This window comes from Hippopotamus amphibius, chromosome 1 (genome assembly GCF_030028045.1).
Source record: "Hippopotamus amphibius kiboko isolate mHipAmp2 chromosome 1, mHipAmp2.hap2, whole genome shotgun sequence".
Lineage (NCBI taxonomy): Eukaryota > Metazoa > Chordata > Mammalia > Artiodactyla > Hippopotamidae > Hippopotamus > Hippopotamus amphibius.
Window position 1 is genome coordinate 5101648 of NC_080186.1, and position 16280 is coordinate 5117927.

General features: G+C 46.7%; 1 protein-coding gene across 2 annotated transcripts in view; it reads left to right on the forward strand.

Annotated features, from left to right (window-relative positions):
• The window catches only part of CAMTA1 (calmodulin binding transcription activator 1), an 869135-nt gene that overhangs the window by 457119 nt on the left and 395736 nt on the right, over window positions 1–16280 (forward strand). The window contains exon 6 of one of the 2 annotated variants that reach the window (XM_057695083.1): window positions 7672–7882. The exons of the other annotated variant lie outside the window; for it this stretch is intronic. Coding sequence (XP_057551066.1) covers window positions 7672–7812 — 141 coding nt within the window. The 3' untranslated portion in view covers window positions 7813–7882. Of the gene's footprint in view, window positions 1–7671; window positions 7883–16280 lie in introns of those variants that run through there. 2 annotated transcript variants of the gene reach the window in all.

A 16280-nucleotide genomic window follows, 5' to 3' on the forward strand; every position in this document is an offset into this window, starting at 1 on the left:
AGATTTTGAAGGAGCCGTGGGTGGGGAGCCCGTTCCTGCACTTTACCTGCCTTCCTTCAGGGAGGGTGACTGGGGTGCATGGCATTTGTGAGAAACGCCCCTGGTTTTGCGTTTCCAAATGGAAGTGTTGAAACTCCCACCACCAAAGCACTTGCTGCCTTGATCTTCCAGCTTGTATTAAGGTAAATTTTAAATACTTTCTCTGCATTTAAACTGACGTCTATCTTCAGCTTTTCTTTACTTGAGTCAGTGCAGATCCCTCGTGTCCATTGCTTTACCATCCTCACCATCACCATCTTCTCTTCCTTGTCACATCAGTTCAGTGGGGACAGTGGCTCTCCCTTGTCTCCCTGATGGAAGAGAGCAGTGGAATCAAACTCCCAACTGCTGGAAAATCCCCAACATTTTTTCAGCTTGTGTTATTACCAGTATGTTTTCCGAGGCTCCTTTTGACTTGACTGCTCTGGTATTCCCCTGATTTGGAGGGGAGGCAGCAGGCTCACGGGTGAACTGACTCTCTCAGGGTGGCTCAGCTCTCAAGGACAGGACAGGAACTGACCCCTGACTCTCAGGTTCTGGGTGTATGGTGCAGGCACCCCCATGTTCTTCTGAGTCTGCCAGAACTATGGCCCCCCAATGGGCCATGGAAGGTGCTGGAAGGTGCATGGAATGCAGGGTCTGGTTTCCTCCTGGTGTACCATGGAAAGCCCCAGGCGGGCCTTTGCTCTAGGAGCAGACATAGCACCCCACGACTGGGAGCAGTGGAGACCTGAACAGGTAGCGAGACGCAGAGGCAGCTGCCCTGTGGCAGGACCATGTTATGCTGCAGCAGGGAATCTAGAAGACCTGTGCCCAACAGAATGCCACCCTGATAGGGAGCATGTGGGTTGTGGAGCCATCCTGACCCAAGTCTGCCGTGGAGTAGTTATGCAACCACAGTGGGCCTCTCTGAACCTCGGTTTCCTCATCTAAAATAGACTTAATAATGCATAACTCCTGTGAGTTGTTGAAAGAAGGTGTCTGCTAGGTGTCTGCTCCCAGTAGGCTGATCGTTCCTCTAAGTGCACCCTCCCACCACTCCTAGCAAATGATTTGCTTGTCCCGTAGGCCCAAGTCATTTCCTGGTGATGAGTTAGTGGCTGCTGGAGGGATGCTCCCTGGGTTACTTCCGCTGCCTGAACAGCTCCAGCCTGCCCTGGGCTTTATGCTTCAGTCTTCTGCGCTGGCAGAGGTGGAAGAGCAGAGAACTTAGCCCAGGGACAGTGACCCGTGTGGACAGGGCAGCCAGCCTGGATCCGTTCCACTGGCATCATTAGCATCAGACATTTTTGGTTGTCACCCAAATTCGGCTTCTTAGTTGGAACTCTATAGGCACATTTCCAACAACTGTCTGGAAACAGAAAGTGGTGCAGGGAAGCAAACCAGATGCCAACCTCCCCCACTGTTTGGACCGGGCTCTGCAGATGGAAACCTCTGAGAACACTGTCCAAGGGCACGCACGCCCGTCTCAAAGCTGGTGCGTGAGTTGCGGAGAGGATGGATGGCCCTCACACACTCTGACGTTTATATTGAATATTTTAGTTTGCAGAAATTTGAAATTAAATATACTTTCCACCGACACTATGAAAAATCCATTTATAGAAACCAAATCAAATTGGAGATCTAAGGACTGGTGGCCAGAAATGAAATATTTTAAAAATAAAATATATGGAGATTGAATTGCTGAAGCGGTGGCTTGTTCTGAGGCTTCCTGGGATGTGAGCTGGAGGGAAGGTTTATTGGACAGAGCCTTCTCTGGGGATCAATTCGGAATGACTCTTACATACTGGTGGTTTGAAAAGGAAAAAAAGTTGTTTGAAAGAACTTATTTAGCAGACGGAGCTGATGTCCTGTGTTTTCTGGAAGCCAACTTGTGTTTCAGCTCCGGCAAATGTGGCTCTCTTTCGGATCTTTATGTGAAGCTTGAATACGCTGGAGAGGCTGGGGGTGCCGTTAAAATCCCCCAACCTGGGACATTCCTGGTGACCCAGTGGTTAAGACTTTGCCTTCCAATGCGGGGGCTGTGGGTTCGAACCCTGGTCAGGGAGCTAAGATCCCACATGCTTCAGGGCCAAAAAACCAAAACATAAAACAGAAGCCATATTGTAACAAATCCAATAAAATTTTAAAAATGGTCCACATGAAAAAAATCTTAAAAACAACAACAACAACAAAAAAACCCCCAAAAAACCCTGAAACCCCAACCTCTGCTACCCCCGCCCCGCCATCCATTCTGAGGACTTGGTCGTCTTCTGAAAGATGATACGTAATGGTGCTGCTTCTTTCTTGGGACTGTCAGCCCGGAGGCCGGGTCCCCCACTCTTTGTACTCAGGAGGGAGACACTCACACTCCCTGATCCACCCCAACTGATCTCTGATTGAATTCCTTTTGAAGAAACCCCTTCCCAGCCCTTACAAACCACTGAAGGCTGCTGTTCCTTCCCCCTCCTGTTGGGGCCCGTGCAGCCTGGTCTGCATCTGCCAACTCAGAAAACTCAGCCACTTTGCCCAAATGAGTTGGCGGTATTGCTGTCATGTCCCCTGCTCCCTTCCAGAGGCCTCCCAGTTCAAAGCCAAGTGTTTTCTGTGGCTTTGCTTCCCCCCTGGGAATTACACAGGCGTTCCTGCAGAGCACTGGCCCACCCCAGCCCCGTCCCCTGTCCCCCATCTCCAAACAGACAGACATCAGGAGTGATCTCCTGGAAAGCTAGTCCTCACCGTTCTCCTGAGGATCCTGGGGAAGAAGTACCCTGAGAAGCAGCAAGTACTTGGCATGGGGTCCAGCTCCCTGCTGGGTTGCTGGGATTCTAAAGCCCAGCTGATTTCCTTGGTAGTTTTTCTGCTGCACCCCACCTACGGACTGCTTTCCAGTAGATAGGGAAGGGCCTGGGCTGGAGAAGCTGGGGGTGGGGGTGGGGGCTGGTAAAGGATGGAGAGCACAGGCACAGCTTGTCCCAGGGACCAGCGGCGCCCCAGCTCCAGAAGCTGCCACCGGAGGCCCGCTGCGACCCGAATGACATGTGCTGGCAGGCAGCCGGCTGGAGAGGATCATCCCCTCCTGCACCTGGAGGCCATTCCCGGGCTGGCATTTCTCTGGCACTCGGTGTGAGCAGAGCCCATTCTGTCGTTTGTCAGCCGAGACGGAAGAGTCACGACGAGCCGATTTATAGAGCACACAGTGTGTTGTGGGGCGAAGGCCCAGGTTGTTCCATGATCCATGTGCGCCTTCCTGTTTGGGTTTGTTTGTCATTTGCCTTCTCACCATCCACGGGGAAATGTATTTATCACTCCAGCTTTCACAATGCCGTGGTCTGCTTTCATCTGTTACGGCAAAATGCTCCTATTTCAAAGCTATTGAAGCGGGGGTGGGGGTAGGGGTGGGGTTGGAAATGGATCACATCTCACTTAGGACTCTGGATGGGGCACTCCAGACACGAATGACCCCAGCTGAATGCCTCAAGGTGCTGGGGTTTCCCCTAGGGCTTAGGACCAGGAATATCTTCTCGGCTTCTTATAATATTGCTGTCCAGGGTCTTGAGCTCTGTCGTGCCCCCCACATTTCTCCAAAAAATCAGAAGTACTCCTGGGGCCGTAGGCGATTTGGGTAGTAATGAGTATTTGGCTTTTGTAATCCTTTTTCTGCTCGTGCCAGCAGCCTCATGCTTCCCACCTGTTAAAGCATGCAAGGATACCATCGGCAGGCATCTCTCAGGGGAAACACAGTTGAGCCCCAAGCCCGTAGTAATCCAGGCTTCCTTCCTTTCTGTGCAGAGGGCACCCATGTTAATCCTGGGTGCTGAACAGAGGAGGTGCCTGAGATGGTCACTGCTGGACAAGCTCTACCTGGAAGCACAAATGGCTGGGGTGTTCAGGTGGGGGCAGGGGAGGCAGGTGGAAGCGAGCTCCAGGTGATGGGGGCTCCCTCGTGTGTCTGTGGATATGGCTGTGCTGTTCAGCCTGGTCTGACCCCCCTGGGGGTTTATGCTGTTGACCAGTTGCTGAGCGTAGCCATTTGGGGCTACACTGAGCTTCTCCCGGGAGCAGGCAAGGAGGGAAACACAACAGCTCTCATAAATCGTGAAACTGCAGAGATGTGCAATCATCTTAAAGGACAGTGGTCTCAGGCCCCCAGGAATGGACTGCATCTGATGGAAGGTGTCCATGGGACAAGAGAGAATGTCAGAGGGACAGGCAGTCTTGGCCAGCAGCCAGCTCATACATGGTCCGTGTTGAGACCAGCCTGTGGAGAAAGGGCTGCCTGGGCCTCCTCTGCCCCAACCCTTAAACACCCACCTGTTCTCCTTCGGTTTCCCAGAGAGAACGCTCTAAATCAGGGGTCCTCAACCCCCAGGCCACGGATCATTCCCGGTCCAAGTACTGTTAGGCACAGGGCCGTACAGCAGGAGGTGAGCGGCGGGCAAGTGAGAAAAGCTTCATCTGCCGCTCCCCATCGCTCACATTGCAGCCTGAACCTTCCCCCCTATCCCCACCTCCCTCCCCCTGGAAAAATTGTCTTCCACGACACCGGTTCCTGGTGCCAAGAAGGTTGGGGACCGCTGCTCTACATCGTATAACTTTCTGGTCCCTGGAGTAGTGATCTCTTGTTCAAAGTTAACAAATGGATATTTTCATTTTATCCCTGCGCCTTACGAGCTTTGGTTGAAGGGAAGATGGTCACTCTCCGGCTCTGCCATCACACTCTGTGGGTGAGGACCAGCCCTGCCTGGGTAGAGTCACTGGGCAGCAACTCTGGGGGTCCTTCCCCTAATGGCCTCTGAGGCCAAGGCCCTTGGTCACAGGTTTGCCCCACAACTTCCCTCCACACTTGACCTGGTCTCCAGTCATTCCGGTGTGGACTCTCCTCCCCTCACACCCCGCCTGCTTCTGATTGCCTGGCCAATCACCGAGCGTGGGCAGGGACACTGGCCAGTCATCACGTGTGGGCGGGGCATGGGCTGGCGCGCAGTCTGCCTTCAGGTGCCAAACACTGGCTCTAGCATTTACCCATCCTGTGACCAGGAGCAGCTGTTTAACTCCTTTTTGGTTTTCTATCTGTAAAACTGGGATCGTAGTGGCACCTACCTCTCTGGGGGTTGGAGGTTTACACATGTGGGGCAGCACGTGTCCAGAGCTTGAAGTGGCACTTGGCTCATGCACGTGTTCAGTGTCGTCAGGGGACCCACGCATCTCCAGGTAAGATCTTTCGGTCAGTGGCGCAGGACTGAGAACTAAACCCCTCTACCCGTTTTAGGGAGCTTTTCCCTTGCAACCAGATTGTAACTCCTTCAGGAGAGGGTTTGTTGTATGTTTCTTTCCAGTCTGCGCCGTGGCCCCTGGCAGAGTTCTAGTCCACGCTGGCTGACTGAGTGGCTGGTGGTGCTGTGAATCGGGGGTGTAGATTAAGAAGTCATTTCCAAATTACTTCCAGGTGTTCGTCATTGCAGCATCACACAGCCACACAGGAAAAGGCCCACTGTGTGACATTTATTCATCTATTCAACAAATATTTATTGAGAGCTTGCCATGGCACAGTTCTAGTTCCTGGGGATTCAGAAGTGAATCAGACGGATAATATCCATGCCCTCGTGTAGCTTACCGGCAGCAGGGGAGACTGACAAGGGACAGATACAACCCCGGAGGTGATCAGTGCCTCAAAGAGAACAGGGTGCACTAGTTACCAACCTCTGTGCAACAAATTACTCCAAAACTCAGCGGCTTCTGACAGCCACATTTATTGCCTAACCATTTGTGTGGGAAGGGGATCCAGGCATGGTTTAACTGGGTCCCCAGCTCAGGGTCTCTCTCAAGGCTGCAGTCCGGATGACAGCCAGGGCTGCGGGCATCTCAAGGGCCAGCTGGGCCCATATGTTCCTAGCTCATTCATGTGTTATTGGGAGGATTCAGCTTCTCATGTGCTGCTGGACTGAGGGCTTCAATTCTTCACCAGCTGTTTGCTGGAAGCCACCTCAGTTCCCTGCCACATGGACCTCTGCAGCTCACACTCACAACACAGCAGCCTGCTTCATCAAAGCAACTGAGATGAGCCAAAGGGAGTGAGGCTTCTGGGATGCTTGACTCAAAGTCTTTTGTACCAATCTTTTGAGTGAGGTAGGTGCTATTAGGAACCCCACCTTACAGATGGAAAATGAGCCACAGAGAGATTAAGTATTTTGCCCAAGGTTATACAGCTAGTGAGTGGCAGAGCCAGGGTTTGGCCTCAGCACCTGTGCTCCTACCTATCTCATTATACTGTTGCTCCACTTTTCAGTCTTCCAGACAAGAAAAGATGGTGGTTCAGTAACTTTAGCAGCAATGGAAGTGGTGAGAAGTGAACTGATGGGGGATGCATTTTGAGGATATTGTTGGTAGAACTTGTTGATAACTTTGGATAAGGGGAAAGAAAAACATGAAGATGATTCCCAGGTTGCAGCCTAAGCAACTGGATGAAGGATGGTGCTATTACTGGAAGTAGAAAATCATAGGAGAGGAGAGGGCTTGGGGGAGAAAATCAAGAGGTATGTTTTGGCATACCTCTACATACGTTAAATGCAACATCCGAATGTGGATGTTGAGTAAGTTATTGAGTATACAATCTGGAGTTTCAGGGGAGCAGTCAGACCACAGATACAGACTTTCATAGGCATCAGCCATAGATGACCACCCAGGGAAAGAGTACAAAGAGAGAAAATGGCCAAAGACTGAGGCCCTATGACACCTAAAACACTTGGCAGTCTGGAAGAAAAGGGAAGAGCCAGCAAAGGAAAACAAGACAAAGGGATCCATGAGTCAGAGGAGGACCAGGAAAGTGTGATGACCTGGATGCCAAGTGAAGAGGAACTCTGAAGAGGGAGTGGCGAGCTGTGCCAAATGCCTGATGGGAGTATGATTGGGTTGGGGATGGAGGAATGATGGGAAAAGAAACTGCAAAACTGTATATTCAGAAAGATCCTAATTTTGCAAAAACAATTTCTCCCCCCTAAAAAAATCTCTTTTTGATTATGATTATTAAATCTGTAGACCAATTTCAATCCATGAACATGGTATACTCTAGATATTGTGGAACTTATGTTGTAGGGAGTCTGGATTGTGTTGTTTTCTGTAAAGCAGGTTGATTTTTGTTCTGACAGATGACTTGATTCTACTTTTTTGTTAGGGTTGGTCTATTTTGGTCTTGACCTTAGTTGTAGGCTCTGCTGCTTATGCGAGGGGGTGGTCCTTACTCTTTAGAACTGAACTTTCTCGAGTCTTAAGTGAATGCTGCAGGTACCCAGTGAGGGTTCTCCCATCTGGGTGGGCCATAAATTGAAAGTTCCTCAGCCCTGCATCACCCCCAGTATCTCTGTTTAGCTTTCAGTGCTATAGCATCTGGAGTCTTGCCCTGCGTGTGGACAGCTCTGTGCTCAACCAAGTACCCCCCAGGAACCTCCAAGCAGACTTCCTTCTACACAGCTCCCTTCTCTCTAGGGCCCAAAACCTGCAAATTCTAGCTGCTTCAGCAGCCCCAAACTCTGACTTTTGCCTTCCCTGATCAGGGAGGCTGCTGTGCCTAGCTGTGCCCACCCCACCTCCCTGTGTAACAGTCCAGAAAGCCAGTAGACGTAGAGCTCACCTTGTGTGTTTTCTTTCTTACAGGATCATAGTCCCGAACTGCCTGTCATCCAGTGCCTGCAAAGAGTAGCCTCAGATATTTTCATGAGTTTTATGGTTGTTTCCAGTGGGAGGGCAGGTCCAGCATCAGTCACTTCATTGTGGCTGGAAGCTGAGTTGCTTTGATTTAATGTTTACCGTTTCCTCTCGGCCCTTGCACCAGATCATCACCCTTATCGGCGACCGTTCTGTATGTGTTTGCAGTGTGATACAGAGCAGTCCTTTTCGTTGAAATAAAATTGTCAGACAATTTGTAATCTGAAATAAACAAAGACCGTTGTAAAGATGTTGTGGTTGCGCTTTTAGGCTGGTGTCTGTAGGGAACTTGCAGTGGAGGGTTCCTAAGGAAGACGCGATAGAATGTGGTTGGACAGAGATCTCCAGGGCTGAGGACTGGGTGGACTTCCTGCAGGACAGGTGCAGGGCAAGAGCCAGGGAAGCATGGTGGAGGTCCTGGGTGCAGCCGTGGGGGCTGAATCCCTCCTCAGCCTTCCCCAGAGATGCACGGTCTCCCCCACCCGACCCAGGATGCTCACGTGCAACACAGCTCCCCTCTTTCTTATGTCAAACTACTTTCTGCTCTAGAAAGGCCACCAACAGGTCCCGCACACGGCCTCTGGGGTTGCCAGGAATGGATTTTCAGCTCAGGAAGACAGAGATTATCTTTTCTCTGACTGTGAACTGAAATGAGACTGGTAGCTCTGTCACCCTCTCTCCTGGGGGTCTGTTCACACAGGTACCTCCCTCCATCTGCAGGCTTAGGATTCCTGTGACTTGCTACAGGGGAAATTCTAGAGCTTTGTGCCCAAATGGCCCTGAGGTGCCAAAAGCCTGTTGTGTATTTCATCACTTCTATTTGAGGGATTTTTATAGATGTACCAATATATCATGTAATAGATACTTACTAAATTGTTTATCTGGCAAACTTTTCTTAAGCACCTAAGATGTGCCAGGCATTGTGCTAGGTTCTGAAGCCCCCAACTCCCTGACCCAGGTCCTCAGAAATGCATTCAGGGACCATCTCAGAGAAATGGGTGAGTCTGGATTCACGCACGAAGATGGTGCACACCAAAGCATTCAAGATGGGCATTCCTGAGCAGTTAACATTTGGGCCTCCCTTCCGCTCTGCTCCATTGCCAACCAGGCTCAGTGTTTCTGGATACACAGATGGCTTCTTCCTTTTACAACAGTGACCTAAGGAGGTGAGTTGCTTTAATGAAGGGGCTACTGTAATACAGTCAGATGTCTTGAGTTTGCATCTTGCCTATCTCCACTGACTTGCTGTGTGACCTTAAGCAAGTCCCTTCCCTTCTCTGGGCCTGGTTCCCCATCTTCAAAATATCTGAAAATTCTGTTTCACAGTATGAGCTGAAGGTGTAGAGACTTGGGGTCCTTACCCGGCTCATTCTATGTGTTTATGGATTGGTCCTTACGAAGACCAATAGTAAAACTATTCGTCATTGCAAAACAGTACGTGAAATGACTTGATTTCTTTATGTTAAAGGCACTCTTTACAGCTAGAAATATTATCAGAGTCATCCGAGCCTCTGAGCAAGAGCTTCAGATTTGGCCCTGTGACAATGTCATCAGCAGTCTCCCCCCTTATGACAATCCTGCATATGACTCACAGGGACTAAGGCAGGGGGAGAGGGTGGGTGGTCTGGCCTGCCCCACTAATCCATGCTTTCTCTGGAATTCTCCACTTGTTTATAGTCTGGGCAACTTGCCTCCTGCTGCTGCATGACTCAGACTCGGAGAGCATCCAGCCTCACCGGCTGCCAGCGGCTCCCCTGAGTCGGAAGCTGGCCATTGTGTCTTAGTCTCCTGGACCCTTCAGATAAAGCCCTGCACCTCCATCCCTCCCCGGGGGCACCACCCCAACCCCACGTGTGTCCTTGAGAACACGCGTGCCAAGGACCTCAAGTGGTCCCAACCCCACCCTGGGGCAGGGTTTCCCACTCTTCTTAGGGGTTTGTTTTGTTTTGCTTTGAAATGTAAGTTTGTTTCTGATCGGGGCAGATGCCAATTTTATGGGGTCTGAAGCCAATGCAATTGAGGATCTTGAATAAATACAAAATAATGAACACAAAATTAGGCCTAACGTCTTGGATGGGGTCTGTCCGTGTAACACACAGGCAGTGAGCGGGGGGGGGGGGGTTGGGGGCGAGGGAGGGATGGTCCTGAAGCTTCGGTGCCGGTAGCTTCACAGTAAACCGGACCGTGGTTCTGACTCACTTCAGATCTGGAATAACTGCTCCCTGCACCTCCAGTAAATTATAGCTTAGGATAAAGTAAGAGAATCGCTTCCTGTATAGTTATGTTAGAATCAAGCAGCCACTGTGTAATTTAGGTGTGAGCTAGTATTCTTTTTTAAAATTTTCCTTCACATAAAAGCAACAGATTGAATGTCTGATGAGTCACAAATGCCCTTCTGAAAACACCAGCATCAGAGAGACTTGCTCAGAACACGTCGTTTTCCTTCTTCCAAGGCTGCTCCGGCTCTCTGACAGCTCCCTCAGATGCGGGCATGGGACCATCCACTGCCACCCCTTCCCTTCTCGTCCTGCCCGCCTCTCCTCCCCCACCCCCACATACGCTGCCTGCTCAACAGACCCGTTCCATATTTAGTACATCACATCCAACACCAACGTAAGAACTTTTTTTGAGATATAATTGACATACAATAAACTGCTTATATTTAAAGTGTACAATTTGATATATTTTTTTCTTATTAGTAATGTATGTATGGCAATCCCAGTCTCCCACCCCACCCCACCCCCCGGCTTTCCCCACTTGTAACACCAACATTTCTAACTACAGCAATTGTTTAGAAAATTGTCCAGAAACATATTGAACCAGAAGATGGAAAGATTGTCACCGGCGGGCCATAAGGGGAAGCGAATTCAAGTCCTGTTGTGGGTTAGCGACATTTCCCAACTCTCCCGGTGTAAAGTGATTCCAGAACAACTTTATTTGAATAGTCTGTGTTGCACTCAAAGTAAATATTAATTCCATTATGCCATAAACTTTTATTTATCATGACAGCAAGTCGTAAAGTTCTCTTACTAGAATATAGCTTCTAAATTGCATATCATAGATGAGATACAGCGCTCACATTGGATGCTAGCAGCAATTACCCGCCATCCTCTCCGCAAGTCGGTATTAAATGTGCTTCCTAAGTGTGAGGCACAGACTGAGCTTATGCAGAGAATCTTCCGTGGCTGTTATCCAGGCGCCCGGAAATACGAGGAGAGGGTGACAGAGAAGTCACAGCGGGCAGGGGCCAGGCCCAAGGATCAAAGGGCACCGAGTCCCTGGCAGTGATTCACTGATGCGTTCTTTGCATATTGTGGGTCTGACTTTTTAAATTGCATAAATCGCTCATTAGAAGTGCCTTGTAATTGCCTTACTCTGTGGCCTTGTGAGAAGTGTAGGTTTTAATTATTCTTTGTGATTTGTAGCGTGGTTTGACTTGTTCAGGGTGATGGTTTGGAAACATGGATCTGCTTTACTTGTTGTGCTAAGTGAAAATAGATGACTCTGTTTATCAAATCCCTTGACTTTGTGTTTGGGGAGTAGAAGGGGGTTTCATGGTTGCTCAGCCTTTGTTGGTAACTGTTCGGGGATCGCCCGTTGAGCCTGGGGAGAATCCCTCTTAGCCTGGCAGGCAGCATGTTGGGCTCTGCCGGACCCTGCGGTGACCTGAGGGAGCCTGGCAGTGCTTAGCCCACAGATAAATTTAATGACATCCACCTGGAAGTCCCCTCACCTCTTCCCCACGGTATGGATGGGATGGGAAAAGCCGAAGCTCTTTATCTTCTTTGAAGGGCAGGGCAGGGACGATGGGTGCTTGGGGGGTGAGGTGTGGGAGGGATGCTCCTGGGGTCTCTGCTGCAAAGCCACCAGTTCCCTTTTCACCGCCACCCAGCCAATTCTCACCTCCTGCAGCATCAGGCCCCTGCCTTCCCAGCCCCACCTGGAGCTGAGCTGTTCTCAGCTCCATAGTGGGCCAGGTTGCAGGCTTTCCCGGCCCCTGGGCCCGGCCCCATGTCATCCAATGCCTGGAATTGATGAGTTGTGAGACCAGAGCCGTGACTTCGGGGGTAAACTTCCAGGACCCGCTCTGGCTCATCTGCAGTCGCTGATGAATAAAAACTCGATTAGGATGCTAGTCCTTGAAAGGCAGCTATTTTAGGACTCACTTTTGGAAAGGCAGGGGATTTCTTTTTCCAAGATAAAATTATGCATTTGTCAATATAGCAATAGCATTGACCGCTTTCTCTCAGGGGTCTCTCGCCTTAATTATTCCCCATCAGAAAGCTTTTCTCTTTGAAGCCCGGCTGACAGTGGGCTCCCAGGCATCTGGCTCATTGAGAGATGCCTCTGACCCCCTCTGCATCTGCGCTCACATCTCCTTTTTGGAGCAGCTTGCCTCTCACTGACAGCAGAGGGGACAGCCTTTGTGAGTCTAGGAGCGTTTTGTCACAATGCCCCTAGCCCATTCCCTCCCCCTTTGCATCACCTGTTTTATGAACACGGCATTCTGTTCTGGGCCAGATTTCCATGACATGAAAAATACACTAAATATGGGCTGCCACAGTAACTGTCATTAACCAACCACTAGTTGTGCCTTTATAAATTTTTACACACCGCTAAATTATAAATACGCAACGCTGAGAGTAATGAAATATGCACCTCTAATATCTGCAGTTATAAGATTTGTAATTCTGTATGCACATGCTACAAATTGGGAGGAGTTGGGGGACCACCTTATCTGTTTCCTAGTTAGAGCCCAGGTTGGGCTTCTCCTCTGGGAGTCCCTCATGAGGGTCTTTCCTCTTGACGGGAGCCCTGCGGGGAACACCTCCCAGGTGCTGGGCTGCCCTGGTTGGGACCTTTTTCTTTGTTTATCATTCACATGGATTCAATAAACAAAGGTTCAATAGCATATGCTGTGTTTCTGAACTGTGCTAGGCTGGAAATCCACAGTTGAATGAGTCTTTGAAAATGTGCATCATCTGTTCGAGGAGATAGGCAAATTACCAAGTAATGACAGTGCAGGGGGTGAGGCCCAGGGAGAAGGGTACCCAGGTGGTGGGGTGGCTAGGATGACTCTGAACAAACTCTGTCTCATCTTCCTCATCTGTGAGGGGGGTATATCCTCTCCTCCCTCTTGGAGCTGTTGGGGGCATTCTGTGAGTTCCTGCACATAAAAGCATTTACTTAGAGCGGTGCCTGGCACAAATTAAGCATGCAGTAAATGTTAACTATTATAACCACACTCATTACTTGATTTCTTGCTGTCTTATGCCCAAAATTAATAGCTGAGGTCATGGCGAGAGCACTTTCTTTCTTGGTTAAAGAGCATGGCCTTCCGTACTGCAAGGTTTGAATGAAAGAGACATATTTTCTCCAACGTGAAAATATTTTCATTGTCATTTTTTTATGTAGCTTGGGAATTTAAAGAAACATTTAAAATAATTATAAAGAGAAACAACTTATTTTGTGTGTTTCATCTCATAAAATTTTCTGTTGAAGTGACTTTATTTTTTACATTGTCTTTGTTTTGATCTCAAAAGTAATTTATTATAAAAATGCAACCAGTATGAAAATGTATACATAGAAAAAGTCCCCCAGAAATCCAGTGAACACACACATATTTTCATACACAATCAAAAGAAGTATCATTTTTAGCCAGCAATATACTGTGAACTTTAAATCAACACAAATAAATATATTTTAACAACTGTACAGTAGTTCCTTGCAGGGATTTAACCTATGATTGAATAGTTATGTTGTTTCCAGATTTTTTTCTATCCATACTTCAGTGATTATCTTTGAACAGTTTTTATGTACTTAGGATAAATTTCTAGAAGTGGTATTATGGATCAGAGGACTTTCATATTTGTTAAATTGTTACTTTATTTTAATTAAAGACTTTTTTTGATGTGGACCATTTTTAAAGTCTTTATTGAATTTGTTACAACATTGCTTCTGTTTTATGTTTTGGCCTCTTGGCTGCAAGGCAGGTGGGATTTCAGTTCCCTGACCAGGGATCGAACCCGCAACACCCCCCCCCCCAACCCCACATTGGAAGGCAAAGTCTCATCCACTGAGCCGCCAGGGAAGTCCCATATTGTTATGTATTTTTAAACTATAAATCACACAAACTTTGAAAGAATAATACAGGGTAAAGAATCGAAAAGGTAGAAAGCTATACAGTAAAAAGTAAGTCTCCCTTCCCCACTTCCCACCCAATCAGCTCCCCAGAGGTCAACATGTTACCATTTCTCACTGATCCTTCCAGGGATAGACACTTCCCCTTCTTTTCTATTGTGCAAATGTAGCATACTTCATACACGTATTGCATCTTGCTTTGTCAATATAACACTAAAACTTGTAGATTGGTTTCTATTTGTACATAAAGAGCTGTCTCATTTTTAGTAAGTAGTATTATTGAGCATCTACTACATGCCTAGCATCGTTCTAGGTGCTGAAGACAGAGTAGCCCTTTTGGACACGCATTCTGGAGAGGAGAGATGGATAGTAAATTATGAAAAAATATACATGGTATGTCAGATGGTGATGTGCATCATTAAGAAAAATAAAGCAGAAAAAAAGGCATAGGAAGTGGGTGCAATTTTAAATTGGGAGACCAGAAAAGACCCGCTGAGAAGGTGATACACGAGCTAAGAGCTGATGGCATAAAGGTCCCTGTGGAACTCCAGGGGAGAAGCTTTCCTTTACGACAGCAAGGAAAAGACTTGAGTTGGGAGCTGGTAGTCAACAGAATGAATGTACCACACTTGATTTAATCAACACTCTGATGATGGATAAATGCCGAATTAAATTGCATTCCAAGCAATACATGAAAGTGTCTGTTTCCTCACATTCTCACCTAAACATTATACTATCGGACTGTTTTATTTGTGTGGTTCTGGCTTATACAAGTGGTTATCTTACAGTTTTACTTTGCATTTATCTTATTATTAATAAAGTTGAATGCATTTTCTTTTTCTATGAACTATGTACTGACATATTTATAAAATTTTGTATTAGATTGTTGTCTTTTTCTTATTGGTTAGGAGAAGTTCTTTACATATTATAGAAATTAGACCTTTTTCTGTAATATGTATCTTAAATAATTTCTAAGTTTTTATTTGTATTCTACCTATTCAGAAAACATTTAAGTAGTCCAATTTATTAGTCTTTTCTTTTATGGCTTCCAAAGTGTGTGACATAGTGAAAAAAAGCCTTTTTTTTTTTTTTTTTTTTACTCTAAAGTTACAAAAAACTTATTCTAGTACTTTAATGTTTCACTTTGTTCTTAATTTAAATCTTTCATTGATTTGGAATTTATTAAGGTAGAAACAGTATACACTTTCTTCTTCCCCAGAGAGATACTCGTGTCCCCAAAGTATTGAATTAATCCACTTTTTAACCTGTTGGTGGGCATGTCCCCTTTCTGCCTTGTACTAAATTCCCATTAGTATTTGGATCTATTTGGGGATGGTCTATACATTTTCAATGATTTGTCTGTTTACTTCTGCTCTGCTGTTACACTCTAAATTATGATACATTTTCATGTTCATAGAGCAAGTCCACCTTTATTACCCATCTTTTTCAGAATGTTCTTGGCAACTCTTGCTTGTTTATTTTTCTGATGAACTTGAGAATGAGCATCCAGACCTAAAAGCGAGCCCTCGTTGGTATTTTTAGTGTAATTACACCTTTACCCCACCCTGAAACCCCGGCAAGTACTGATCTGTGCTCCATCACCATAGTTGTTTTGTTTTTTTTTCCCACAATGTCTTAGAACTGAAATCACACAGTATGGAACCTCTGAGACTGGCTTCTTTCATTCTGCTGAATGTCTTATGATTCATCCAAGTTGTTATCCTCAGTAGAATTCCACTGTGTGGATGAACCACCACTGTCTGCCCATTTACTGAATAAACTCACCTTTGGTGATTATGAACAGAGCTGCTACAAACTTTTGGTACAGGTTTTTGTGTGAACGTAAGTTTTTCTCTCTCTAGGGTAAATACCCAGGAGAGAGATTGCTGTGTCATATGGTACATGTTTGATTAACCTTATAAGAAACAGATAAACCACTCTTATTATTTGGGGTTTTATTTTTAAATTTTTATTTATTGTTTTAGTTACTCTACTCGATGTGTGTTGGTATTTCATTGTAATTTTAATTTGTGTCTCTTTTACTGGCTAATGATGTTAGCAACTTTTCGTGTCCTTATTTGCCATTTCTGTGTCCTCTTTAGCGATGCCTCTGTTCAAGTTTTTTGCGCATTTTTAATTGTTTTTGTCATAAATGTTATTTGCCAATTTTTTTTTTTACCAGTTTGTAGCTTGACTTTTCATTATCCTAAGAGTGCTTTCACAGAACAAAACTTTTGAAATTTCAGTGAAGTCCAATTTGTCATTTTTAAAGTGCATCTTATTTTTGGTGTTTTGCCTAGGAAATCTTTGCCTAGCTCCAGGTCACGATTATTTCTCTGCTATGTTCCTTACTGAAAATTGTATGATTTTATGTATTTCATTTAGATTGTGATCCATTTTGAGTTAATTTTTATATA